General features: G+C 37.8%; 1 protein-coding gene across 1 annotated transcript; it reads right to left on the bottom strand.

Annotated features, from left to right (window-relative positions):
• Positions 1-462: 462 nt before the first annotated feature.
• LOC133994442 (homeobox protein CDX-1-like) lies at positions 463-10,099 on the bottom strand. The gene is made up of 3 exons (XM_062433695.1): positions 9,538-10,099; positions 2,367-2,515; positions 463-714 (listed from the first exon to the last, which is right to left on the bottom strand). The coding sequence occupies exons 1-3, from the start codon at positions 10,055-10,057 to the stop codon at positions 463-465; spliced, it is 921 nt and encodes a 306-aa protein (XP_062289679.1). The 5' UTR covers positions 10,058-10,099.
• Positions 10,100-17,891: the final 7,792 nt, after the last annotated feature.

Here is a 17,891-nt window from a genome sequence, read left to right as displayed (position 1 = left end):
TTATTCCATCAAATGGAAATATTCTGTGTCTTTGCATCATCTTAAACACATTTCAGCATCTCAACTAGAAGTTCTTATGTTCTTTTTGTTTGAGCAAAGTTTAGACAAACATGGTGTCTGGTGGATAAAACATTCAGGATAAAATATTTTCTTTTTGTGTGTACAACCTAGTCGCCGTCCACTCACACCAACATGTGTTTGGGGAAGTCTTTCCGTTAGTCTGTTTGCTAATAAAATGCTGAACTTCCGTCTGTGTCCTGATTTTACCTGAAGACAGCAAACAGACATCAAATTAAAAAGTGGGTTTATCTGCAATAAAAGTCTGATGGGAGAAGAAGTACTGTTGCTGCCTTTCTTTGAGCAGGAGGCGGGATGCAAAAGTTTCGGTTTGTGGGGGAAGAATTTTTTTAGTCCAGTTCCCCCGACATCGCCCGACATCCAATAAAACGCCGTCCTCTGTCCTCAGTATTCCTCTTTGATGTTCAAAGGCAGAGAGGAAGGAGACACCAGCCCGTTGCTGCTGCTGCTGCTGCTCGTCACCATGGCGATGCTGCTGTTGCTGCCGCCGCCGCCGCTTCCGTGGAGGCCGGCTCCTCCGCCGCCGCTGCCGTTGGTGCCGTTGGGAGGCGTGGTCGTGGAGGAGGCCGGCTGCTGGAGCTTCTTCTTGTTGATCTTGCGCTCCTTGGCCCGGCGGTTCTGGAACCAGATCTTCACCTGGATCAGAGGAGGATTCAGGATTATTATGAAGTCTAACATCATCAGGTTTTAACAGAAAGCTGATACACATACTTCAGACATTAGTATTTTTGTTTTTCAGGGTGAAACTAACTATTTTTCTTGGTTAATTGATTAGTTGTTTGGTCAAAAAATGATGATACCAGCATCAATCCAAGAACCCTTAAAGTGATACTGATAACAACTGAGTACTTCATCAGATTCCCATTAACACATGTAGGTCTCTGTCTTGTATCCATAGTAACAGGCGTGTAGTGTAGACACACTTTAGAGCGTTTAGGAGGCATCTTGGCTGCTGAACTGCTAAGCGCGCTAACTCAGATTCACCACGACTTCACCACCACAGACGGGTTGTAGCTGCTGTGGCAGTGGACCAATCACATGTTGCATTAAAGAGAAGAAGGCTTGCATTGATTGGTTGTGAGCAAGTCCATACAAATAGTCATATTTTCTAGCTCTGGGTGCAAAAAGGATCGATTGCAGGTATCGATTCCATACTACTTGGTATCAATTGATTTCGGTTGATATATTAAAGGTATTGAGTACTGATACCCAGCCCTAGAGGGGATGTTCTCAAGTGTCTAGTTTTGTCCCCACCAACAGTCCACATCCTAAAGATAATCAGTTGGAGAAACCAGGAAATATTGACATTTGTGGGTCTCAAACGAGATAATTTGGACATTTTTCTTTTAAAAATTGGCCCAATAGTTGGCGAATAATTGAATAATTGTTTAATCTATTAATCAGTGCAGCTTTACATGTTTAAACCCATTTACTCCGGTATAAAGATCACTGCTTGTCAATGAAAGTCTTGCTGGAGCAGAGATTCAATATAAAAACACAGGAAAGAGTCTACAGCCATGTGAGGCTAAATACTAATGTCAACATGTTAACAATGACAATGCTAATATGTTGATATTTTACAGATACACCATCCTGCTGCTAGAAATGCTCAATAGATTCATCCGCCACTGACAATAGTCCTCAACAAATACAAAAAGTCTATTTTAAAGATGTAAATCATCAGTAGGAACCAATGGGCTTAGAGCTGTGAGTCACAGACAGAGTAAAGAAGTCAGAAAGTACTGAGAGATGGACACATTGTTGTTCATCAGATTTCTTGACAATATAAAAAAATGAAGAATATATTGTCAGACTAATCCTTTAATTTTCCATCGATGTTGGTTTGATAAATTCAAACAGATGACAGCAGAGATTGTAACTTCATATATTGGCTTTGAAGTCAACTGAAAGTAAGTCTTGATGATTGTATTGTAATTCAATAAAGTATATCTATCTATCTATGTAACTTTAAAGTTTTCCCTCTTAAACTGGAGTCACTGTGGATGTATTAGTGCTTAAAAATAGTCAGAAATGAGTCAAAAAAAGGAGAAACTTCAGCTTCTGAGAGCTCAGTCTGAAGTTAACTGAATGCAAAACCACTATCAAAAGTTAAATACAATAATAATCACATCCAGTTTTATGTCTTTACATTAAAGCTCAAACCTGTAATTTCTGATTCATATAAGAACCTATAAACGTGCAGTAAAGTAATTTCAGTAATTTCACAATCAATAAAAAGCTTTTTACTTAGGTAATAATGTGTGAGGTGTGTGTGTGTGTTGGTGTACCTGTCTCTCTGAGAGGCAGAGCGCCGTAGCGAGCTCAGCCTTCCTCCTGATGGTGATGTATTTGCTGTAGTGAAACTCTTTCTCCAGCTCCAGCCGCTGGTGGTCGGTGTAAACCACCCGGTACTTGTCTTTAGTCCGCGTCTTTCCGTCTGTAAATAGACAAACTTCAAAAGGTCAGAACAACAAAAACGGTGAAAAGACTTTACAATGTCTTCTGTAAGCCTGATGATGTCACAGTGAGGTCATCGAGGTTATGTCAGCGGGCTTGGAGATTTAACAATTATAACAGAATTACTGCAGAGATGTGGGTATTTATCATAGACTGTATATAAGAAATGGACGTAACATCCGTGATGTCACCCATTGGTTTGTGGACTGCTGCTCGGAAGCCAATAGTATCGGATCTGAGCAGCGCCATCTTGAAAATGTCAGGTGCATGCTGGGAAAAATAAAAACAGGGATTCTACCTATATGGGCATCAGGAGGAGCATGAGGCGCCCTCCTGAACCTGTGAACCAATCAACCTGTCAATCACGACGTAGCCACGCCCTAATGCATACCCTGCTTTATCGTCACATATAAAATCAGGGAGGCCAAAATGTCCCAAATGAACATCATACTGCATTGAAGAAGGCTTTAAACTAGCGATTGAGACCATAAACACATTTTGAAAACGTTTACTGAGGTTAGAAATCAAGTGAGAAGTTGGTGAATTCTCCATTGACTTGTATAGAGACGGAAGTCCTTTTGACACCAAAACGGTCGCCCCCTGGTGGCCTTTTGATAGAATGCAGTTTTAAGTTACTTCCGCGTTGGCCTCATTTCAGAGGACCGGAGCTCCCCACCTGGTCACATCTGGCCAGAGACAGCAGATGAAAACTAAACCATTGGGGCTAATAGTGCAAAGGTATCAAATACCGATACTGAACCCTAAATCTGGATGATATGAAAGTGACACGAGCTCTATTTCACATTGAAGAGCAGCGGCTATCTCGTGTTTTTTGACATAAAATGATCCAATCTTTGACTGGCCGACAATTAAAATACAGTTATAGTAACCATACGAATGTCTAAGATCATTGTGGTAATCATTGTGACTTTTATTAATACTTCCAACTTCACAATCACATCTAAGTTTTTACTCACTGAAGGGTCTTTGGGTTGATGACGTCTTTGAGTGTTTAATGTCATAGAGGACGAAAGAAACCAGAAAATATTCACACTGGACAGTTTTTCTCAAAGAATGACTCAAAATGAATCGATAGTTGATGGCTAATTTATTCGTTGGCAACTAATTAAACATTCTTGGTGACTGACGGAGATCTAATATGATTATTTTTGGGTCATGAATCATTTTGTGGCTTCAGCATCACGTAGAAATCCTGACTCTTCTATGTTTGCTACGGCACAAAATCACACCGACTGTTATTATGTAAAAATGTCAATGAAGCGTAAGGAGTGGAAATGTTTTATATTATGTGTTATAAACTACTCACATAAACTATCATCCAGTGCTCGGACAGACTGACGGAGCGGTGTGCTCTCTGTAGTCAAATAGACGAGCTGCCTCGGATGGATTTGCATGTTTAACTGAGCGCTATCTGCTCAGTGTTCATGTGTCACTGGTAGAGATCCACACTGAGAGAGGAATGAGTTGTACTATTAAACTATTACACTTTATTTAAGGTCAGACACATCTTTAGATCAAACTCAGGGTTTCCATCAGTGTAAAGCAAACATGGCGGCCCAACAGACCTTTGTTGACCCTCAGCTAGGACCTAAAGTGTGTTATACAAGTAGTGAAGCTTCTTTAAGGAACAGCTCAGTGTGTAGTGAGAAGGGTTGGTATCATTTAAAATATTATAATACCAGTACCAATCCTAATACCCTTAAAGTGATTCTGATACCAACTAATGGCGCTTTTCCACTACACAGTTCCAGCACGACTCGACTCGACTCGACTCTGTTTTCTTGCTCCTCCATCAGGGATAGTACCTGGTACCTGGTACTTTTTTAGTATCTGCTCTGCCGAGGTTCAAAGCGAGCCGAGCCGATACTAAATGTGACGTCAACAGACTGCCGGCCACTGATTGGTCAGAGAGTCACTGGAAGAGTCATGAGCCGTCCCACACAAGAATCAAACCCGGCATTTTTAAATACCAACAACAGCGTTACAGAGATTAGTTTCTCTTCTCTTGCTTTGTGTGAGACAGAAAGCCTCATACAGCAGCAAGTACACCATCACCTCCATGTCCTCCATTGGTTATGTGTTTGTGTTGCTATGACGACCCCGCTCACGTTGAGGAGGAACTATAGTAATGGAAAAGGTTCCTGGTACCAAACCGAGCCGAGTAGAGCTAGAACTGTATAGTGGAAAAGAGCCATTAGTTCTTCATCAGATATCCATCATGTGAATAGAAGCCACCATTCCTCCACATCTAAATTATTATTTGTTTTACACAAATGCATTTTTAAAGTCTTTTATAGTCATATTTTCCTATTTTCGAGCTCTGGGTGCAAAAAGAAATCAGCTGCAGGTATCGATTGACGGGAGACGTTTCAATACGACTTGATATTGATTTATTTAACTCTTAAACAGGCAGGAGTGGAAAATGATATGTAAAAAAACATAATTTGATGTTACTAGTTTTCTCATATTTTAATTATGTATAAAAAACCTGGTTAAATACGTCACATATTAGAATAAAAGCTAAAAGATGACGCTTTCATTTTTATTTGACCATTTTCTGAAGATTGAATAGAAACTATTGTATGAAGGTAAATTACACACACACACACACACACACACACACACACACACACACACACACACACACACACACACACACACACACACACACACACACACACACACACGAATTAAAAGGCCTTCAGTCCTCTTTAACACGCTGTGATTCAGTATTAACACTAAACACACAGAGATGTTTCAGCCGTCCGTCTGGTCAGCGGGGGGGAAAATTAAAGCTCAAACATTTGAGTTTCTGTGTTTAAAGGTTCGAGTCAGACGAGCATCTGTCTGAACGGCCGGTGTCTGCTTCATTTACTTTAAATTAAACCAACAGTTTGGTTCTCCATCGGCAGGTAAAGACGAGACGCTAATGAAGAGACGTAAATCACTAAGCTCTTCAGTCTGTCTGTAGAGGTTTACTCTACACACACACACACACACACACACACACACACACACACACACACACACACACACACACACACACACACACACACACACACACACACACACACACACACACACAGACACACATACACACACACACACACACACAAACACACACATACACACACACACACACACACAGAGAGAGACACACACACACACACATATACACACACACAGACACACACACACACACACACATAGACAGACACACACACATAGACACACACACACACACACACACACACACTCACACACACGCAGACACAGAGAGACACACACACACACATAGACAGACACACACACACACACACATAGACAGACACACACACACACATAGACACAGAGACACACACACATACACACAGACAGACACACACACACACACACACACACACACATAGACACAGAGACACACACACACACACACACACACACACACACGCACACACACACACACACACACACACACACACACACATAGACACAGAGAGACACACACACACACACACACACAGAGAGACACACACACACACACACACACACACACACACACACACACACACACACAGAGAGACACACACACACACACACACACACACACACACACACACACACACACACAGAGAGACTTCATTTAAATGAAGATTATTGACCATAATTTCCAATAATATGTGTAAAAGCTGTGATAATAAGTTGAATTGAACACAGAATAATATGATAATTTCTAACTTTATGTTTTATATAAACAGTTAAATCAGTCAGAAGGTTAATATATTAAAATAAAGTGTATAATGTGTATTTATGAGTAAATGACTGTGGGCAGAAAATATAAATATTAAGCTTAAAAAGTCCAACAGTAGCCTCACAAAGAAAGTGCTAAAATTCTTCTTTTTATTACTTTATTTATTAATTTAAGTGCTAAAATGTTTAGATTTATGTAAACTGTCACTACAGTTTTCCCACAAGGCCGACAAACTCTTTCTTTCTTCTTCTTTTTTTTAAGCTGAAAACAGTGACGTAATAATTCAAACCTTAAAAATCATCCTAACTTAAATCTGAGGGTCAAACCACAGAATGAACCTAAAGCAACACTGAGGATGTGATGTTAACTCTTCATCATTCAGAGGATTTTAAAGGACTGAAGACAAATATTACAGGAAGATTAAAACTATAAATGTAAATAAAAAAGCTCATAAATGTGTTTTTTCTTTTCTTTGCAACACTTTGTGACTCCTTGTGAGGTCCTGACCTGCAGCTGCAATTAATACTTGATTAATGTTAATTAACAGGAAATTAATCTGCAGCTTTTCTGATTTTATAAACACAAATGTTTGCAGGTTGTAGTAAATGTAATGATTTTAAGCTTTTTATTCATAATGAACTGAATATTTGTGGATATTGGACTTTTAATCAGACAAGACATCTGACTATTATCTGATACTTAATAGACAAAACAATTCATCTGCTAATCAATAAAATGAAACTAATCATTAGCTGCAGCCCTAAACTACTGAACCAAACCTTATGAGTCATGTTATATTAGTTAAAGTTATTAGAAGTTTCTGACAATTATCACAATTATAACTGATAATGTCTGATATATCTGCTCTAACACTGATGCTTCACTATTAATAATCTAATGATGTCATAATAATAATATATCAGTCAGAGGACCAAACCACTACTTTACTGTAATACTGCATACTACATCACTCATAATACTGCAGTACTTTTACTGTAATACTGCATACTACATCACTATAATACTGCAGTACTTTTACTGTAATACTGCATACTACATCACTCATAATACTGCAGTACTTTTACTGTAATACTGCATACTACATCACCCATAATACTGCAGTACTTTTACTGTAATACTGCATACTACATCACTCATAATACTGCAGTACTTTTACTGTAATACTGCATACTACATCACTCATAATACTGCAGTACTTTTGCTGTAATACTGCATACTACATCACTCATAATACTGCAGTACTTTTGCTGTAATACTGCATACTACATCACTCATAATACTGCAGTACTTTTACTGTAATACTGCATACTACATCACTATAATACTGCAGTACTTTACTGTAATACTGCATACTACATCACTATAATACTGCAGTACTTTTACTGTAATACTGCATACTACATCACTCATAATACTGCAGTACTTTTACTGTAATACTGCATACTACATCACTCATAATACTGCAGTACTTTTACTGTAATACTGCATACTACATCACTCATAATACCGCAGTACTTTTACTGTAATACTGCATACTACATCACTCATAATACTGCAGTACTTTTACTGTAATACTGCATATTACATCACTCATAATACTGCAGTACTTTTACTGTAATACTGCATACTACATCACTCATAATACTGCAGTACTTTTACTGTAATACTGCATACTACATCACTATAATACTGCAGTACTTTTACTTGTAATTAAGTATTTTTAATGCTGCACCTTGTGGGTCAAATGCAGGTGAAGCTTGACCCTCACCCCTCACACACACCCACCCACACACCCACCCACACACACACACACACACACACACACACACACACACACACACACACACACACACACACACACACACACACACACACACACACACATACACACCTCTCTCTCTCTACACACTTCAAAGTGGGAACTGTCTTGTAAGCTTTTGTCTTCTCCGCCCAGAGACAAGCACGAGGACAAAGGCCTCGCGGAGCCGCCTGGAGTCACATCCACAGCAGACACACATCAACTCATTACCATGACAACAGGCCGTTTGATCCGCGACAGGACGGGACAGGAGCCGGCAGGACACTTCACGCGCAACCCGAGAAAAAACCCCTCGTAGTTACAGCCGCGTGACAAACCGCACGTGACGTTTCAGTTATTATTTAGAATGTTTAATATGACGATGATCGATTTGTCTCATATTTATAAGGATGAATCAAGACAAGTGTATTTATTTAACACCACATCACAAGAAAAACAACAACTTTAAATGTTTAAAAAAAACAAATTTAAACTCATTAAACATTCAGAAAAATGACTTAAAATGAATAAAACAGCACAAATATTGAATTAAATGAAGTAAATCTAAAAATCAGGTCAAAGCGAAATGTCTTATTATTATTATTATTATTATCAGCCTATTATTACTAGTGTAGTATATGACATTTGAATTGGACATAAATAGGCTATAAACGCAGCTAAATTGCAGCTTAATTCATTTTTTAAGAGGTTTTATATCCACGTTATTTAAACCATAATTGTCTCTGAAGAAAAGCCATAAATCACTTTTTTTTATGCCATAAATTAATTTCATGTTATCTGAAAAGGTTTCCCATTAATAAACTCTTTATAAACCGATTTATTAACACAAAGTATATAATAATAATAATTATTAATTATAACTACAATTATGACGCTGCTGCAGGTTTCACACATAATGAATTAACACGTGAACGCGTCTCCTCTGGTTCCCGTCATGCAGGCTGCTGATAAAACATTTGAGTATCACCGTGAGTTCATATCTGCTTTATATTAAAATGATGAACAGTCTGTCAGCTGTGTGTTTGCTGCTGGGGAGAAAAACGGAAACGTGCACGAAAGAAATGTAATAAAAACCTAATTAATGAATTAAAAAAACGCATTTATAATATGATCAATTAGTTTATATTATAGGCTGCTGGGATGCATAAAGGAAATGCATATTATAGAGTTATTATAGATGTGTTGTCTGCATGTTATAGATGTTTTAAATTAGGTTTTTATTAGTTAATTATTAGGATATTAAAATAAAAGGCCCCGATGAGGCCGCGCGTGCTCTACATGAGATATAAAGCAGATCTAATGATGTTCTGCAGGTGTTACAGCAGATAACATGATGGTACATTCCTTAAAATAAAGATTTCCAGCCCAACAAGTGTCACCCGGGTCTTACTTGGGTTGGTGGGGGGAGCAGAGGTGCGCCTGATCCAGTCATACGGGTTCCTCCGCTGCGGGGATCCGGGGGACAGCTGCCCCGCCGGTGCGTTCAGGGACGCGGACAGCAGAGGCGGCGGCTGCCCGGGGAAGTCCGATGCGAACCCCAAGCTGGCACCGACACCCCCGGTGGACCCGGTGATGGGACCCCCCCCTCCTCCACCTGCTGCTGCGGCCGCGGCTGCAGCTGCTGCGTAATGATGGGACGACCAGTCATCCCGGGTGGCGGGAGGAGGATGAGGAGGAGGAGGAGGAGGGTAAGCCGGGCTCCAGCCGCCGGCTCCAGGCCCGCTCTGCTGCGCGGAGTGCGGGTCGTTGCCAAGCCCGTGGTGGTGGTGATGGTAGCCGAAGTCAGTGTACTGTGGCGGACCCGGTACCGAGAAGTTCTGCTGGCTGAGGCTGAGTCCCGGGTGGCGGCCCACCGGGTTCTGGTGCGGGTACATGGCGGGGTCTTTATCCAGCAGGTAACTCACGTACATCTTTCCAGGTGAGGGGACTCCCTCTGCATACTGCGGATCCAGCCTTGCCTCGCGCGCTCACCTGACCTCCAGGTAAAGTGTGTGTGCTATAGTGTGTGAACCTGCGCACACCTCCACCTGTCCTCTCTCTCTCTCTCTCTCTCTCTCTCTCTCTCTCTCTCTCTCTCTCTCTCTCTCTCTCTCTCTCTCTCTCTCTCCTCTCTCTCTCTCTCTCTCTCTCTGCGCGAGCTCCATCAGCCAGCCCGTTAAAAACCACCGCAGTCACATGGTTAACTTTTATTGCTCTTATCTCTCCTTCCCTCCCTCCCTCCCTCCCTCCCTCCCTCCCTCCCTCCCTCCCTCCCTCCCTCCCTCCCTCTGTCACCCTGCTTCTCCTCCTCTCTGCTCCTTCTTCTTCTCCTTCACTTCCACCTATCACCTCCTCTTCGTCATCTTCATCATCTTCATCATCATCATCATCATCTCCACATTCCCACCGTTGTGCAACATGAACCAAACTTACCAAAAAACATGAATCAATTAAATTAAAGCATTATTTAACAGTATAGCCTCAGCTCTGCTCCAGGTCACTACCCCCCCCCCCCTCACCCCCCCCCCCCCTCTTCACCCCCCCCCCCCTCTCCCCGGTCTGCAGGCTTCTCTATCGGCCTGCATTTGCATGACAGTCCGCTGCTGCATTTCAAAGGCTTTCATCAAAGGAAAAGAGCCAAACTTACAAATGATGTTAAAAAAAAGAGAAAAGGACTAACATGTCAGTCAGAGTGACGACAGACTCGTTTATTCCCTTTCTTTTCTTTTCTTTCTTTTCTTTTCTCCTCTTTTCTTTTAACAGCAGTTTTCATCCTTCTTTACCAACATCACTGCTCCTTTACTTCAGCTGTTTTATTATAAGAATAATTGGTGCTAATATTTATTCTTAATGAAGCAAAAAAAGGCCTTAAAATGTTGATTTATTACATATAATGTTCATTTTAAGGTGAAATGTCTCTAATAATTAACTTCTATCTGCTTCTGAATGATGAAACAAACCTAAATAAATATGGATTTAGATTCAAAGTCAAAGCATTTAAATAGATTTTAAATCAGAAATTTAAAATATAGTCAAGTTTATATAATAATTCATATTTTAATCTGCTTGTTTTTAAACCTTTAGACGAGTTTTGAGTTTATTCTTTTGGTTTCACTTTTGAGCCTCGTATAATTCAGACTTCAGCTCTAAATGTAATACTTTAAACATATATATGCATAGATAGGATATATAGATAAATATTGATTAATGCATTAAAAACATATCTTATTAATTACAAAGATGAATTACAGCCTTACAGCAAATACAAAAAACAATAAGATAAAAGAAACAAATAGGTAATTAAGGGCTAAATTATATACAATAACTAAACAGACTTTAATAATAAGTAGAATAATAACAATAGAATAAAAACAATAGATATATAACTATAACTATAAAACACTATTTACTGAGTTATAAGTGATGTAAATGTGTATTAATGTATTTCTGCTGTTTAAACAGATAATAAATGATAATATAATAAAACACACATTAATAAACACATTAAATCTACTTATAATTACATTATAATGTGTTATAAACCATTTATTTACAGTTTATATGTTAAAAAGCTTTAATCATCACTTTTAATGCTATTTTAAAAGTTTTATATATTAAATTGAATATAATATTAAACAGTGATGGTTTTATGTTGTTTTATGTGTTTATTATTTATTTGATTATTAATTAGTTCCCAGTTTTATTCTTTTAAAGACTGATAAAGTTTTCTCTACTTTACTTTTATTACCTTTATTATTATTATTATAGGACGGCTATAATCATATTTCTAGTTCATTTACTTTACTGCCTGTTATAACTATTATAACTATTATAAATATTATAACTATTATAAATATTATAATTATTATAACTATTACAACTATTGTTTTTATTGTCTCATTTAATCTGTTTATTATTATTTTCTCCATAAAATTGTTAAAAATGTTAATAACTGTTTATTAAATGTCCAAAACACAAATATATATTTAGTTTACTGTCACAGAGGAAGAAATAAACATATTTAAGAATCTGGAAACAGATATTTTTTATATTTTATTCTTTAAAAATGACGATAAATGATCAAATGATTATCTAAATAGTTATGGATTAATTCAATTTAATGCAGTTTAATTGATTAATTGTTGCAGCTTTAGACTTATATTATATTTTATGTGTATTTTCCTATTTTGTTGCATTTTAAAATTCAGTTTTAATGCATTTATTCAACTTATAAACTCTTTGAATGATAGTTTGCAAGGTTCTGCACATATAAACTTATTATTGCATCATTATTATTGTTTCCTTTATAGGCCTTCTTATACTACTATTAATTATTTAAATATACATGTTAACTGCTGTCATGATGATTTTTGATTTAAGGAATTTATTATCTAACAAATGCAGAATTAAAAACAGTAAAATACAAATAAATTATATCATATTTTAGCTTTAATGACAGAAATAAATAAATAAATACAACTTGAAATGTGACAACAGCTTGTTAGTTACAGAAGAAGAACTAATGAAAGCAAACACACAGGAAACAGGAAGCAGGAGGTCAGCTGCAACTTCGTCTCCTTCCTGAAATGAAAGTAAAAAGAAAAGAAGGAGGAGAAGAAAGAGAGAGAGAGAGAGAGAGAGAGAGGAGAAAGAAAGAGAGAGAGAGAGAGAGAGAGAGGAGAAAGAAAGAGAAAGAGAGAGAGAGAGAGAGAGAGAGAGAGAGAGAAAGAGAAAGAGAGAGAGAGAGGAGTACAGAGTTAAATAGAATAAAAGCTGATTCTGATATAAGAATAATGAGTGTGTGACACTGTTTAGCTACTTAAAGTAAAATCAAAGTGATTTTTATTAAAGAATTAACACAAATATTTGAGTCTAAACTATGTTATTATGTATTTTTGTAAATGTTTTGTTTGTCTTATAAATGTCTGAAATATTGTGGATGAAAATAAAAAGGTGATTCAACTAGATTAGATGATGTTGTGTTTTGTCTATTTTAGTGTTTTAAGTGTCGATTTAAAGTCTGATTAAAAGATGAAATGTGTCAGACGGTGAGCTCTCCTCTTCTATTACAACTGTTTATGTTTAATAACTGAGTGTAACATGATGAAACTGTCTGATAATAAATATCTTATTGTATTTAAACACTTACAGCGTCTCATCTCTCTCTACTCTGATTTAAAGATAATAGGAATACTACATTACCCATGAGCCTCAGCTGCCTTTGCTTTGGAGAATGAAGTCATGGTTCATTCCAGTTGAACTCAGAAGTCAGAATTTCCGAGTTCCCGTCAGAAATTACAACTGGACGCCTCCTGAAGTCGGATTTCTGACTCAGAAGTTTGGACGAACCTCACCAGCAAATCCCAGATGTAACCTCGTCGCATCAACAGTGAGAAAGTTATAATAACGTCCTGTTTATTAGCTCTTATTAAATCAGTCGTACACTAAACACTGTCCAACTTCTACCTGTGGACGTGTTGCTACGCTGTTTGTTTCTATCAGCTGGTAACGCTATCAGGTGCGAACCTCACTGAGAGTCGATCTTTCTGTGATGAGCTGGATGCAAGGACGAGGCAAAGCAGGAATTATTACTTAATGCACGTTTAATTATGAGCTCGGATCAACCGTCTACATGCACGAGACACATGACAAAGATTTGACCAGAGTGCAAGACACTTATGGGCTGATCTACTAAAGGTCTGCGTGTGTAAAAACTTGACATCACCTGCAAAAAATGTGCAGCTGATTTACTAACGCAGCGCACTGAGGTTTGCATCTTTCAACTGTGCAAGATAGTACGCGCTGTTTATTCAGTACGTTTACCGTAATGACTGTAATATGAGGCGTTTTAACCCCAGTGTGTAAAATACAGGGAGGAGAAAATGTAAATATGTTATTTAGCACACGCATTGTGATTTATCAAACCTGAAGGTATTATTTCTGACGCTAACTGCGTCTATAAATAATACGTTTGAAGGACAGGTGTTAACCGGCTGTTACTATGGAGACGAGGAGACGGAGACACAATGACAGAATACACACAGGGCGGAGTTTTTTCCACCTGGGTTAATATATTTGGAATATTTTTGGTTTTACTAACAGCATTGACTTTGTCACTAATACTCTCCCATATTTCGGTTTTTTTCTGGTATTATTAGTTGTTGTTATAACTCAATATATTAGTTAACCTCTTCCACTAGAACCTGATCACATTTCATTTTGTGCTTGCAGCTTTCTGCTCGTCCAAACTCTCCATTAAGACACAAAACCCTCATTTAAATACTGCTGTCTGCACCTGTTGCACCTGTTTTCATTAAGCAGTTATTCTTAGTAGATCACCTGCAAAACACACGCAAACGGCACACGCAATCTATTGCAGCGTGCACGCAATTTAGTACCTACTATTTGGGATCTTAGTAAATCAGGCCCTTATACTCTTACTGGTATGTCCGATATTTTCCAAGAGGTATCATTGACAGAATATAATCTAATATATATGAACTCAATTTGTCTTATATGTGTCATTCTGCTACTGTTCCTAGACAGTCTGGCGCTTGACCATATGTAAAAATACCCACTAACACTCTGCTACGACTGGTTTTCTAACTTCTTGAACTGGAAAGATTCAAACTCAGGCTTGACGTCATTCCCAGCTCCGACTTCCAGCTTCCGCTATAAATGAAACACAGCATAAAAGAAGCGATACAGCTCCGCAACTCAGCCTAGCTACCAGGTTCCCTCCTACAGGCCACTCGCGGTACTGCAGCAGAAAATACATAAAAGAGACAAAAAACAGTCTTTCGTGCATGAAGGTTTTATATTCTTACAATAGAGTTTAAAGTTTGTGTCATCATTTCGCCAGGTCGTAATGCCAGTCGGCCAAATACGTGCATGATGCCATCTGGTTGCCGTGGTAACAGTGAGGAGTAGCAGTGGTTCAGATCAGATGACGTGTATATAAATATGTGGGCAGATTTCCTCATTCGGAGGCGGAGGAGCATTAACACAACAGTGGACTTTGTTTCCCGTTTTCAACCATGAGACAGTTTAGAGAAAACACGTAGCTACGATCGCGCCATAACCTTTAACCCTGTTGTTGTTATGGTAGCCATGACGACGGATGTTGTGGCCTAACTTTAGGGAAGTAATAACGTTAACCCGCACCACACGTTTCTCTAGACTTAACACACGGATGATTTGAACCCAAACTAAACCCAACCAGAGCTCAACCGCAGCGCTGCCGCATCATAAAACACGATTATTGATTAACAGTGACGAGGCGCCACATTACGCAATAAACAGTATGTGTCGGTCTGGAGTCACATGATCAACACAGATGTGGACGACGTGTTGAAATGTAAAGTTTATGGCTCGTGTAATATTCTTTTTATTATAACTAATATTATTTATAGTTATTAGTCTCAAAGTGTTTTACTGTTTATTATCATTTGATTTGTCGTCTGTGAAGCACTAAACCTGCATTAAAGGTATAAATAAAGACTGACTGATTAAAATGAATCATACACACAGATACATACTCACACACACACACACACACACACACACACACACACACACAATTACATGTTTTCAGGTGCCGTTACAAAATAGTTTTGTATCATATTTCATACATTAATAATCTCTGTTCAGTGAATCTGAGTCTAGTTTGGTTCTTATATCCAGAATCAGGATCAGCTTCACTCGTTGGTACGACTCAAGGTGGCAAAGGATCCGTCTGTAGATCAGAGGTGTCAAACATGAGGCCTGTGGGCCAGATCCGGTCCTCTTTTTCCTCCCTTTCTTCCTTCCTTGATTCTGTTCATCCGTCCTTTTCTTACCTCCGTCTTTCCTTCCTTCCTTCTTCCCTCCCTCCCTTTCTTTCTCCCTTCCTTCCTTCATCCCTCCCTTCCTTCCTTCCTCACTTTCTTCCTTCTTCCCTCCCTTCCTCACTTTCTTCCTTCCTTGATTCTGTTCATCCATCCTTTTCTTACCTCCGTCTTACCTTCCATCTTAATCTCCCTCCCTCCCTCCCTTCCTTTCTTCCTTCCTTCCTTCGCTGGTGCATATCTTCCGTTAGACTCATGTTCAGGATATTTTCAGATATTAAATAATATTATGTTTGGTGTCATTTTAAAGGAAACACTCTAAGCTTTCATTCAAGCTCTTTAGTGAATCTTTATGACAGATACAGTTCTCTCTGGAGCTCTTCAAACCTTTAATCACACATGTAGGTATTGCGGCCTCCTCATACATACATACATATAGATACATAAACATAAACATATAAATATACATATGAGTCTTCTGGCTGTCCAGTAATGATCCATCAGCAGGATCTCTCATTAGTTGCTCAGAGGTTTGTTTCTGCAGGGATTTAAACTACCAACCGTCTGCCTTCACGCTGCAGCGCTGCAGCAGGAATCCCCTCACTAACCTCCTCAAGAGGAATTATCTGCATCTTTATGGATTTATGGGAGATTTATTGTTTTACACTGATGAGTATTTAGTTTAGTCTGCTGCCGTAAAATCACATAAAAGCCCATAATAATGTTCATTGTACACAGTAGTATTTGTGTTTTCAAGTGTTTGATTGATGTTATATGGATGTTATGTCATGTGAGCGGCTCGGATTACAGCATGTTTGGACTTGAAGTAGTGTTATTATTATTAATATTAATGTAAAACAAAGACTTTAACTTACAATCATGTGTAATATTATCATTATTTTATGTTTTTACCTTCAATTGAATGTTATCCCCCTTTTATTTTTAATTAGAAACTTAAATTTAATCCCTAAATATATAATATAAATAAGCTTTTTAGACATTAATGAAGGTGAAATATTTGTATTAAGTTAGAAAGATATTTAATGTAAAGCAGAACATTTATCGCATATTTGACCTTCAGTAGATTCATATTTCCAGTTATTTCATTAATATTTTTAAACATTAGATGAAAAAACTAACGAAGCAACTTAGCATGAAACACTTTTAAACTATTAATAATCACACAATATAACATTTAACTTGCAGATTGCTGCAGGTGTAAAAGTGACATTTCACCATTTGATATCAAACTTCTGCTTTGCACTAATTCAAAGACATAAATCTAGATATTTGTGTGTTAATAATATTAATAAATGAACATTTCTGACCTTTGATCTACTTGAATATTGTCAGTTAATCTTAAAAACAGCAGGAAGAAAAGCATAAAACACATTTTCATGCTCTAAAAAACAACAATAAACTAAAAATCATCATTGTGCTGCAGAGCTTTGAATTAAAACAACATCTAAACAAAGCTTCAATAAAAAACAAGAAGAGGAGAAATGAAATGATTATAAAGTCATAATAATGCATCTTATTATTTATAAACACCAATAATGAACTTTAACCCAGTTTGGATCAAATACAACAACTTTAACTTGAATAAACTTTAGATAAAAACTGCCACAGCTGTTTTGCTGATCTGCACATGAAAGTCAGAAGATACAAGTTATTAACAATCAATAACATGTTTAATGAGAGTCTATTATTATGATTAATACGTGTAAAATAAGAAAATAAAACTAAATCTGGGTCAATATGGGAATATCGGATATTGGAAAAAAGTCAATATCGAGCATCCCTACTTCCTGATATACTCTGACACTGAAACACAACGTTAAGTTTATAATAAATAACTTTAATTCACGGTCAGGAGATGAAAACAGCTGTTAATGATCATTTCACAGAGACAACGAACGCAGATAGTTAGCTGATCTTT

The sequence above is a fragment of the Scomber scombrus genome, chromosome 14 (assembly GCF_963691925.1).
Source record: "Scomber scombrus chromosome 14, fScoSco1.1, whole genome shotgun sequence".
Lineage (NCBI taxonomy): Eukaryota > Metazoa > Chordata > Actinopteri > Scombriformes > Scombridae > Scomber > Scomber scombrus.
The sequence above is the reverse complement of the archived record's forward strand: the minus strand, read 5'-3'. Positions and strand labels throughout refer to the sequence as shown.